At 38.0% G+C, this 12,290-nt stretch overlaps 1 protein-coding gene across 3 annotated transcripts in view; it reads left to right on the forward strand.

Moving 5' to 3' along the window:
* Ppp1r1c (protein phosphatase 1 regulatory inhibitor subunit 1C) overlaps positions 1 to 12,290 on the forward strand; it is a 113,681-nt gene that overhangs the window by 49,882 nt on the left and 51,509 nt on the right. For 2 of the 3 annotated variants that reach the window (XM_052182788.1, XM_052182790.1), the window contains exons 3-4: positions 7,926 to 7,960; positions 11,669 to 11,729. The exons of the other annotated variant lie outside the window; for it this stretch is intronic. In XM_052182788.1, coding sequence (XP_052038748.1) covers positions 7,926 to 7,960; positions 11,669 to 11,729 — 96 coding nt within the window. The remainder of the gene's footprint in view (positions 1 to 7,925; positions 7,961 to 11,668; positions 11,730 to 12,290) is intronic. 3 annotated transcript variants of the gene reach the window in all.

Consider the following 12,290-nt stretch of genomic DNA (forward strand, 5'->3'; position numbering starts at 1 on the left):
CATAAACTATTTTTGAGATTGACATAATTATAAACATTACATATGTTCTTGTATTTTGTGATAAGATTTAAGATCTTATATAGTAGATCTTAAATTATCTACTATAGAATTATAATTTTAATGATGAATTTGTTCAAAGTCAATGGTGTTAAGTGACTTTGTTTCACAGAAATGTTAGCGATTTAAATGATAGCTTTTATTTCCACTCAAAGTCCCTCATTCCAGGAACTTATTTTATCTTTTTTTTAAGGCTCAATTTTAAAGGATTAACTCATGATAGATGATCACACAAACGGATATCAGTGTAACAGGAAGAAAATAATATTGGAAAAAAATTCAGTTTTCTTCCTCCTGCTAGGGTAGGAGTATTCATCTCTTCTCTCTCTGTCTCTCTGTCTCTATCTCTGTCTCTTTCTCTCTCTTTCCCCACCTGTCTCTGTCTGTCTCTGTGTGTCTCTGTGTCTTTGTCTGTCTCTGTCTCTGTCTTTGCCCCCTTCTGTCTGAGTCTTTGTCTCTGTCCCTGTCTCTGTCTCTGTCTCTGTCTCTGTCTCTCTCTCTCTGTCTGTCTTCCTCACACTGGAGTATATGTGTGTCCCCATCATTGTGAGGTATGTTTAGATAATACTAAGGAAATGCTGTGACAAGTGACTATCACTGTTATCTGCTGGTCCTGTAATCACTCACACACACACACACACACACACACACACACACACACACACAGACACACACGTAGTGGTTTTAAGAAATTCAGTCCTATTTTAATGAATTCTGCCTACCTGTGTTATGATTGGTCATGCTAACTTCTCTCATGCCACCTGATGGTATAATTAATATGGAACCTGGCTCTAGTTTAGTGAGGTGACATGCCCTTATTTCAAGCAGCATTTCACATCTCAAGGAGAGAAAATTAAGCAGCCTATTAGGATCGGTGTTTCTATTCCAGTTCCTTTGAAGTCATCCATGGCAACTTTGCTGCCTGTCTTGCCCTGGATATGTGTGTAGGAGGTTTTTCCCAGATTAAGTACAAATTGTGCATTCTTGATACCAGGCTGCAAGTCTGGCTGTTGTTTCTTTCACACAGGAAGTCACTCTGTGTACAGATGCTCTGGAAATTCCAGCTGCTTCTCCCTATTTCTAGATTCCAGAGACATTTGGACCCGGCTTCTCATCTGCTTATTCTTTTGTGCTTTTGCTTGTTACTTTTAATGTTTCAGGTCCCTAGAGTTGTTTGACTCCCTCTGACCATGGCTTCATCTTTCCAGTCATTTCTTGGTATGGTTAGCTGGTCACTGCTCTTCCCTTTGAACAGGAAAAGTCTTTAGCACATCATTTTGCAATACTGTTTTTACTCTAAGTTCTCCAATTTTGTCTGAACTGACTTTTCCCATTTGCATTTCTAAAATAGCTGCTAAAAGTAAAGGCTCAAGTGACCCTGTTTATCTAAATACATCAGGAGTCTGCATCTTTTGAGTTTAGCCTAAGAAATTGTATCTGTCTCCACCAGAGCCTTCTATTTATAAACTAGTGCTATTGTGCAGGAGATGCCCTGCATAAATCATTCATTTCTTTTTGGTTTTAATTGGTTCATGAGACTAATTCTATCAGAGTATTTTAAATATGATTTTACAATCTTAGATTTTTCATATACATGTATGTGAATTTATATGAATTTCTCATAAATATATATGTTTATGTACACACACACACACACACACACCTTGATTTTGATTTCTTCCCAGTCTCCAGAAACTCAGAGCAAAGTCAAAGATCCTTATTTTTCCTGATTCCATTTTGAATCACTTATCATGATGATGCTTACAGGCATTTGACTATTGAAAGAGAAGAGGATTAAGAGTAAAAACTCTGTAAATCTTTCCAGAAATTAATAACTTTAATATGATTTGTGTATGTGTATGTGTTTCTGTGTTTCTATATGTCTATGTGTGTGTCTGTGTTGGTTTGTGTCTGTATGTGTGTGACTCTATGTTTGTGACTGTGTGTGTCTATATGTGTGTGTAAATGACTACATGTGAAAGTGAGTCTGTGTCTATGTGTGTATCTGTGTCAGTGCTTCTACATGTGTGTCTTTGTGTCTGTGTCTGTGTGAGTGTATGATTATACTGGCCAGAAGGAGACATTAGATCTCTTGGAGCTAAAGTTATAGGAATTCTGAGTCACCAGACATCAGTACTAGATATAAACACTGGTCCTTAGAACAGAGCATCACATGCTCTTAACTGCAAGTATATCTCTAGCCACCAAATTTTGTAGTTTTTAATTAGGAATAACCATCTAGAAAGCTTCTCATCAATTACAAATTTATTTTGTTCAAGTGTACCCAAAAGTAATGTTATTTTTCTGATTACTGAGCAAGTTTGACAATATTTGAATACAAGGATCTCTTCACATATTTTATTGGAGTTCTAGTATTCCTGAAAATTGCCAAAGTTGGCCATGGGGCTCACAATTTGTAGTCTGGAAGAGAACATGTGGTCACTATAAATGTCATTATGATATTACAGAGGGCTGGCAAGACTTGAATGTGTTTTTATGGGTCTCCTTTGTTGGTGACAACTTCCATGGTAAAAATTATTAGGAACACTGTGTTTGTCTTTATTTTTCTTGTAAATGTGTCCTATGAGCAGACACTGTGAGTTTATATGAGGTGTTAGGAGGGTAGGAAGGATTATTCTCCCCAATTCAACAGCAACCTAAGAAGAAAGATAAATCATCAGTGAATTTTAAAACATCTGTAACATGTTTTTGAACATTTTTACCTATGTGTGAGTCCCTTTGATTTGAAGCTACTTAATATTAATTCTTTACTTTCAAGATGGAGATATAGGATTGAGGTTTTTTTCCCATCTTTGCTTTTACAACAAAGTGAAGTTTGTCACCATAACAACAATATCAATTAAAGTCTTATTTAAGTATGCAATGAATATAGTTCTTACTGGAAAGATATGCTTTTAATGTGTCTTATGAGAAAGTAAAAAAAAATGTTCAAAGTGAATAATTAGAGCTCATTTGGATGTTGAAAATGCAAGATTAGATACTAGCTCAAATATTGGAATGCCCTAGATCATAAACCCAAGGTTGATCAAGGTGGTCATTTAGCATTACAAACCGCCATTGTGCTGGTGGCATTGCTACAGTGGATTACATGTGGCATTTCATGAAAATGTGATAGCAGAACTTTCTACACTGATACATTGAAGCTTTCCAGTGTTGTTATTTAACAAAGAATACATAAATATACATGGAAACATGCATACTCATTTCTAGAAAGACAATTGTTTACTACCTATAGGTAGCTCTGGGTAACCAAATGGTACATCCAGCCCTATCTGAGCCTAGGTTGAATCTGTAGACTGCCTTTTGTAAGATGGCCATTTTTGTGGTATTAATCCTACCAATTCACGAACATGGCGGAACTTTCCATCTTCTGATTTTTCTTCAATTCTTTTTCTTCAATATCTTCAAGTTTTTAATCATACAAGTCTTTCACTTGCTTGGTTATCATTATCCCAAAGTATTTTATATTATTTGAGGATATTATGAAAGGTGTTATTTCCCTGATTTCTTTCTCACTCTGTTTGCCATTTGTATATAGGAGAGCTACTGATTTTCCAGGGTTAATTTTGTACTCGATCATTTAAGTTGTTGATATTCTTAGGCAAATTCCTCATTCAGCTTTGGACCATTAGATTAGTCTGTATGGTTATTAGACTAACATAAAGAATAGGGAAGGATCAATAGGGTCAAGAATCTAAATAAAATGAGGAGGAAATAAAGACTCTCAACCCCAAACACACCTCTGTGGAGTGGTAGATATGATCTCCCCCTCCCTCCCCTCAATTCCTCTCTGTCTAGCCTGTGAGAAGGCTCTGAACATTCTCATAAGAAAGGTTTGCATCGATATTCATAAGGGAAATTGGCCTGAAATTCTCTTTCTTAGTTGGATCTTTGTGTAGTTTTGGTAACAGTGTAATAGTGGCTTCGAAGAAGGAGTTGGGTAGTGTTCCTTCTGTTTCTATTTGGTGGAAAAGTTTGAAGAGTATTGGTGTTAAGTCTTCTTTGAAGGTCTGATAGAATTCTGCACTGAAACCACCTGGTCCTGTGCTTTTTTTTTGCTCAGAAGCCTATCTATGACCCCTTCTATTTCTTTAGGGGTTATGGGTCTCTTTAGATGGTCTATTTGATCCTGGTTTAATTTTGGTAATTGGTATCTGTCTAAGAAAATGTCCATTTCCTCCAGATTCTCCAGTTGTGTTGAGTACAGGTTTTTGTAGTAGGATCTGATGATTTTTTGAATTTCCTCGGTTTCTGTTGTAATATCTCCGTTTTCATTTCTAATTTTGTTAATTTGGATACTTTCTCTGTGCCCTTTGGTTAGTCTGGCTAAGGGTTTATCTATCTTGTTGATTTTTTCAAAGAACCAGCTTTTGGTCTTGTTGATTCTTTGTATGGTTCTCTTGGATTCTACTTGATTGATTTCAGCCCTGAGTTTGATGATTTCCTGTCTTCTTCTCCTCCTGGGTGAATTAGCTTCTTCTTGTTCCAGGGCTTTCAGTTGTTCCATTAATCTTCTAGTGTATGCTCTCTCAAGTTTCTTTTTGGAGGCAATCAAAGCTATGAGTTTTCCTCTTAGCACTGCTTTCATTGTGTCCCATAGATTTGTGTATGTTGTGCCTTCATTTTCATTAAATTCTAAGAAATCTTTGATATCTTTCTTTATTTCTTCCTTGACCAAGGTATCATTGAGTAGAGTATTGTTCAGTTTCCATGTGTATGTGGGCTTTCTGTTGTTTTTACTGTTAATAAAGACCACATTTACTCCATAGTGATCTGATAGGAGGCATGGGATTATTTCAGTCTTCTTATATTTGTTGAGGTCTGTCTTGTGATCAACTATATGATCTATTTTGGAGAAGGTGCCATGAGGTGCTGAGAAAAAGGTATATTCTTTTGCTTTGGGATGAAAGAATATCGATGCAAAAATACTAAATTAAATTTTTGTCTACCGAATCCAAGAACACATAAAACGATCATCCAACATGATCAAGTAGGCTTCATCCCAGGGATGCAGGGATGGTTCAATATAAGGAAATCCATAAATGCAATTCACTACATAAACAAACTCAAAGAAAAAAAACACATGATCATTTCACTAGATGCTGAAAAAGCATTTGACAAAATTCAGCATCCTTTCATGCTAAAAGTCTTGGAAAGGACAGGAATTCAAGGCCCATATCTAAACATAGTAAAAGCAATATACAGCAAACCGGTAGCCAACATCAAACTAAATGGAGAGAAACTTGAAGCAATCCCACTAAAATCAGGGACTAGACAAGGCTGCCCTCTCTCTCTATATCTTTTCAATATAGTTCTTGAAGTCCTAGCTAGAGCAATTAGACAACATAAGGAAGTCAAAGGGATACAAATTGGAAAGGAAGAAGTCAAACTATCACTATTTGCAGATGATATGATCGTATACTTAAGTGACCTTAAAAACTCTACTAGAGAACCCCTACAGCTGATAAACAACTTCAGCAAAGTGGCCGGCTACAAAATCAACGCAAGCAAATCAGTAGCCTTTATATATTCAAAGGATAAGCAGACTGAGAAAGAAATTAGGGAAATGACCCCCTTCACAATAGCTACAAACAGCATAAAGTATCTTGGGGTGACTCTTACCAAACAAGTGAAAGACCTATATGACAAGAACTTCAGATCTCTGAAGAAGGAAATCGAAGAAGATCTCAGAAAATGGAATAATCTTCCTTGCTCGTGGATTGACAGGATTAATATAGTTAAAATGGCCATCTTGCCAAAGGCGCTCTACAGATTCAATGCTATCCCCATAAAAACCCCAACCCAGATCTTCATAGAGCTAGAAAGAGCAATTCTCAAATTCATCTGGAATAACAAAAAACCCAGGATAGCTAAAACAGTAAAAGAACTTCAAGGGGATTCAGTATCCCAGACTTTAAACTCTACTACAGAGCAATAGTGATAAAAACTGCATGGCATTGGTACAATATCAGGCAAGCGGATCAATGGAATAGGATTGAACACCCAGAAATGAACCAACACACCTATGGTCACTTGGTCTTCGACAAAGGAGCGGAAAGTATCCAGTGGAAAAAAGATAGTCTTTTCAACAAGTGGTGCTGGTTCAATTGGCAGTCAGCATGCAGAAGAATGTGCATCGATCCATTTTTATCTCCTTGTACCAAGCTCAACTCCAAATGGATCAAGGACCTCCACATAAAACCTGACACACTGAAACTAATCGAAAAGAAACTGGGGAAGACCCTGGAGGACATGGGCACAGGGCAAAAGTTCCTGAATAGAACACCAATAGCTTATGCTCTAAGATCAAGAATTGACAAATGGGACCTCATAAAACTACAAAGTTTCTGTAAGGCAAAGGACACCGTCAAAAGGACAAAACGTCAATCAACAGACTGGGAAAGGATCTTCACCAACCCTAAATCTGACAGAGGGCTAATATCTAATATATACAAAGAACTCAAGAAAGTAGAACCCAGAGAAACAAATAACCTCATTAAAAAGTGGAGTACGGAGCTAAACAAAGAATTTTCACATGAAGAACTTCGGATGGCGGAGAAACACCTTAAGAAATGTTCAACATCATTAATCATTAGGGAAATGCAAATCAAAACAGCCCTGAGATTTCACCTCACACCAGTCAGAATGGCTAAGGTCAAAAACTCAGAAGACAGCAGGTGTTGGTGAGGATGTGGAGAAAGAGGAACACCCCTCCACTGCTGGTGGGATTGCAAGATGGTGCAACCACTTTGGAAATCAGTCTGGCGGTTCCTCAGAAAACTGGGCATGACACTTCCTGAGGACCCTGTTATACCACTCCTGGGCATATATCCAGAGGATTCTTCAGCATGCAATAAGGACACATGCTCCACTATGTTCATAGCAGCCCTATTTGTAGTAGCCAGAAGCTGGAAAGAACCTAGGTGTCCTTCAATGGAGGAATGGATACAAAAAATGTGGTATATTTACACAATGGAGTACTATTCAGCCATTAGAAACAATGAATTCATGAAATTCTTAGACAAATGGATGGAGCTGGAGAATATCATACTAAGTGAGGCAACCCAGTCTCAAAAGATCAATCATGGTATGCACTCACTGATAAGTGGATATTAGCCTAGAAACTTTGAATACCCAGGACATAATCCACAAATTAAATGATGTCCAAAAAGAATGGAGGAGTGGCCCTTCTGGAAAGACTCAGTGCAAGAGTATAGGGGAATTCCAGAACAGGGAAGTGGGAAGTGGTGGATAGAAGAACAGGGGGACGGAAGCGGGGCTTATGGGATGTGCAGGGAGTGGGGACCCAAAAAAGGGGAAATCATTTGAAATGTAAATAAAAAATATATCAATAAAAAAAAGAGAAAGGTTTGGCAGTTGCTGGTTCTGTATAGAGCCGAGTGGAAGGGGGGCTGTTGCTCTCTTAGGAGTCATGGGGATCAAGCTGACAGTGAAATCAGGGCTTGCCTGTGACAACTTTGAAGACTCTTGAACAGCAATATCCTAAAGTTGTTGGGAAATGCAGGAAAATAGATGAAAACGGAATGTGCGTGTCTTGACATAGTCACAGATCTGAGTCGTTTCCCTGGTGTCCCCTCTGGCTGAAGGCTAGCAATCTGGGTTGTCAAGTGCAGGGTTTTCCCATGTGTTCTCTTGCACTTTTGGGAGGAGAATCTCTCAGGACACAGCTCACCTGTCACCCCACCTGTCTCAGGTCTACCTTACAGTTGTTTATGTAAGCATATGGCAATTGGTTAAAATGTTTCTATATGTGTTTTTGAAAAGATTAGCATGCAGTTATAAGGAAGACAATTACATTTCTAATTATGTATCAACCTCTCTTTCAGAAATTGAGGAGAAGAGGGTGACTAACACACAAGAAGTAAGTTTCCCTATGTTTTATATACATGTGTTAAAACACAGTTGTAGGATCACAGTGTTGTTTGATTTTTCCTGCTTATTCTGAGATCAAATCCAGGACCTCACCCCCGGGCACTCTCCATTGAGCTAAATGTTCTGCCCATCATAGCCTTTGTAATAGAATTCTTTGGCACCAGTCTACATTAGTCATTAGTATTAACTATGTGGGTGATAATGACATGGGTAACATAAATAAACGCCCTAAATAATGCTATAGATAGTACTTAAGTTGCTTTTTCTGAATGGTCAGTAAATCAGTATGACAAAAATCCCTGCCTCTCCATTACCTTGTTTCTTGCTGAAATTCCAAGCCCTGAAAATTTTCTAATTTAAAACATTGATATTAGTGATAAGATATGTAACTGATAATTTTAATTTCCTGATGTGAAATGATATGCAGGTCTCGGCAACATGAAAATTCAGGAGTAAAAAGATGGAGGTAGTGTCAGGCACTTCTTAAAAGGTCTCTAGCTTTTTAGAGCTCAAGTCTGCTCTTGATTTGTTAGGGTTTCCATTTTTACCACGGCAAGAAGCAGGGCAGTGTCCAGGCAACCATGGTGCCGCAAGAGCTGAGAGTTCTATATCTTGTTCTGAAGGCACACAGGAGAAGACTGACCTTCTCAAGCAGCTAGGAGGAAGCTCTCAAAACCCACCTCCACAGTGACACACTTCCTCTAACAAGTCCACACCTATTCCAGCAATGTCACACCTCCTAATAGTGCTGGGCCAAGCATATTCAAACCACCACAGTCCCATAGCTGAAGTCAAGGTAAAAAAAGTTTCTCTGGAGCTGAGGTAACCAGCACTTATGGGTTCACCAAATAAAGTGTTCAAATGCAAATTCAGTGCCAGTCTGAACCTTGTCTGCTCTCAACTTTTGCATGTCTATATTCAGATAGAATTGAGATAGAAATTAGGAGGCAGGGGAGACTTGGGGACCTGATAGAGTACATAAAATATGAAGAATGATATAAATCCAGTAATGAAACAAAGAGCGAATGAATGGGCTATGGGTATAAGCAGTTTCCATGATCATGAGTTGTAACAGCCCGCAGTTACAGCGAACTGGGTCCCTGGAAGAGAAGCTGGGGAGAGATGGGGGCAGGAGGGGGGCGCGGCGAAAGGAACAAAGACTAAGACAACACCAGCTGTTCAAAGTCTCGTGGTTTATTGGGGGACCCAGTGTTTAAATGTTTCAGGCAAGACCCTCCCCAAGTTCCAGAATGTGTTCTGGGGAACTGGTCTGGCTGTTCCTTGTGTGTTGGCTCCACTGCTCGGGCAGCTGGGTGAGTCACCTGCTTAATTCAGGCATTCGTAGACCTGGAGGAACAATGAACTTCACCTTCACTCTGAGCACTCTACCCTAGGTGGAGCAGGATCCTGACTAGCACAGGAATCCCTGCTCAACAAAGGCTGGGAGAGGAAGTTCACCTTGATCAATGTCGAGTTCCTACCAGGGTGCATGACATCCCGTTCGTTACGACTCTGTACAATGAGCAAGCATATAACACCCAACGCAGAAGTTCTAGAAATTGCAAAATACTCAATAATATTTTTGCACAGCTTTTAAACAATTGACTGAGAAAGTAAGTGCAAAATGACTTTGAAAACTGAACACTTCTGTAAAGTAGGTTTTGTTATGTTTCATCATTATCCTCCCAAGAGACAACATAACATCTCTGTAGAATTAACTTTCTACTTATTCTGGAGTGTGTATATGGAAAAACATATATGAAATCCCACAGGTGATTATGACTGAAAATCAAGATCAGCCCAACATGACTGAAGCAATAATGGTGCCTCAGAATCATCAATCACTCAGTTAGTATTAATGCAGACTAGTACCAAGGAACCTGTGTGTGAGACCCTGCGTTTCATCCTCAGTAAAAGGGGAAAATCAATCTCTTGTGTAGTTTGCTCATATGCTAAGCATTTGGCAGGTATCTATTTCAATTTTCTTACCTTTACTTTTTATAGCTTTATTTTACATCAGTAAATAATAAATATTATCTAGATGATGATTTTAAGGACAATTTAGCTTGCACAAATGTGCCTCAATTCAAGCTAAAACATCAAAAATTAATATCTACTTTCTTTAAAATTCTACAACTCAGATTCTTAATTATTTGCGTGGAAACATAACACCACCCATCAAATGTGTCTTCTAACTATTTATACTTCACCTTTGCTCAGCAAAGATCACATCAAACACTAGAACTCACTGATTAGGACCCTTTCAGCAATCACATTAAAATATGATTTAATATGTAGTTTTAAAATTTTTCCTTTTGACACAAAGTCTCAAGTAACCCAGAATGAGGTCATTAAATGGTAGTGGCTGGCCTTGAACTTCTGAATTTCTCTTCTTCCATCTCTCTTGTAGTAGGATTACGAAATATACAGTTACGCTCTGTTTTATGACATGATAGAGATTAAATTCAAGGCTGCATGCATGCTTGGCAACACAACATTTCTATCCTTTTAATAAACACATTGGTTAAAAAAAAGTCACTTGAACACAATCTGATTGATGAATGAACTATATACATAAAAGAATAAATATTCATAACATAGAGATGATTCCACATGATCATAGAATGGTGGTTTTGATCCTAATGTATGATCTTATTTTTATCATTTTAAAAGTAAAACTCCATCTGAGGTATTTAGGTGACAATGCTATGTAGTAGTTTTGGTAAGAAAGGACTTAGCTTTTGAACAAACAAAAGAGTATGTAACATCATCATTCTGAATAAAAGCAGGGTTTAGATTGAATGTGGCCACTTAAGATTGTATTTATGAATGAAAGACTTAAATTTTTCCTTTAGATCCCTCATTAATTACAGAGGCAGATAATACAAGTATATATACTTATATTATAGGTCTATATATTATGTGTTTATCTCTTGAAATAGAGATAGATAGATAGATAGATAGATAGATAGATAGATAGATAGATAGATAGATAGATACCTAGATACCACTGGCATACTTTTGAAATATACTTTGTATCAGAACTCATGTATTTTTGCAATTGAATTAAAATAAACTCATCTGGGGGCAAGCAAGATTCATCAATCAGTTAAGGCACTTGCCACCAAGTCTGACACCTCTAGTTTGATCTCCAGGGCCTACATTGTAGAAGGAAAGAAGCAACTCTACAAATTGTCCTCTGACCTACACACATGCAGCATGAGATATGTAAATCCACAAGTATATACACACAACAAATAAATAAGTATTAAAAAGAAACCCCATGAAACTAAAGTTAATAATGGATATTTTATTTATTTTTATTGGATATTTTATTTATTTCCATTTCAAATGTTATCCCTTTTCCTGATTTGCCCCCCAGAAACCCGCTATCCCATCCTCCCTCCTCCTCCCTCTATGAGGGTGTGCCCCTCACCCACCCCTCCACTCCCAAATAATGCAATTTTAAAAATCATAATATATGTCAATTTTATGAAACATGCCATTTGGTTTATATAGCTTGGAGGTCTGTGATATCACTGAGCATGTCCCTAACTGATTACAGCTACAGCGCTACTTCTAGAGAGGGAGACATCACAAAGCCTTTTGAGATTCAGTGCAGTTTTATCTATTTTAGAGGTCTGACAGCGATGTACTTTTTATGCACATCTAATGCTTTTAATTTCCTTGTTCACAGTCGCAGAATGCATCCCCTAAGCAAAGGAAGCAGAGTGTGTACACGCCGCCAGCCATGAAAGGTACTGCTAGGGGCCGCTTGGGGGTGTCATGAGTGATGGGTGTCGGAACCAGAGGGCCATTTGTCTGCTGATCATATATGCTTGCCTCCGCTTTGCTTCCAGCAACATGATGGAGGTTGGGAAGATTTTACTGAAACTTCGTTTCATCATGGGTGAAATAGGCAGTTGAAGAGTTGGTAACCTCAGAGTCTCAGAATCTTAGAATGGGGAAAAAAAACAATTTTCAAAATAACGACAATGATTTTTTTATTTACCTTTACATATATTTCTCCTTTGATAGAATTTTCCCCAAATCTCTAATTGTTCTTATTGATTGGCATGTGATTATTAGGGTTGTTTTTTTCCTCTTAAGCAGAGCAGAGTGCTTGGGGTAGGTGGAGATGTAATGTCAAGTCAGGAGCAGATCTACTGAACCCAGTCGAGCACTGATTTTCTGTACTCCTAACAGCTGCCCAGATCACATCAGAGAATGCTGGCTCAGAGGCTGGCATTTGCCCAGAACTTCTCAAAATTAGAACCGCCAAGTAACATTTAAGTGTATCAGTATTTTGACAAATACTA

This window comes from Apodemus sylvaticus, chromosome 5 (assembly GCF_947179515.1).
Source record: "Apodemus sylvaticus chromosome 5, mApoSyl1.1, whole genome shotgun sequence".
NCBI lineage: Eukaryota > Metazoa > Chordata > Mammalia > Rodentia > Muridae > Apodemus > Apodemus sylvaticus.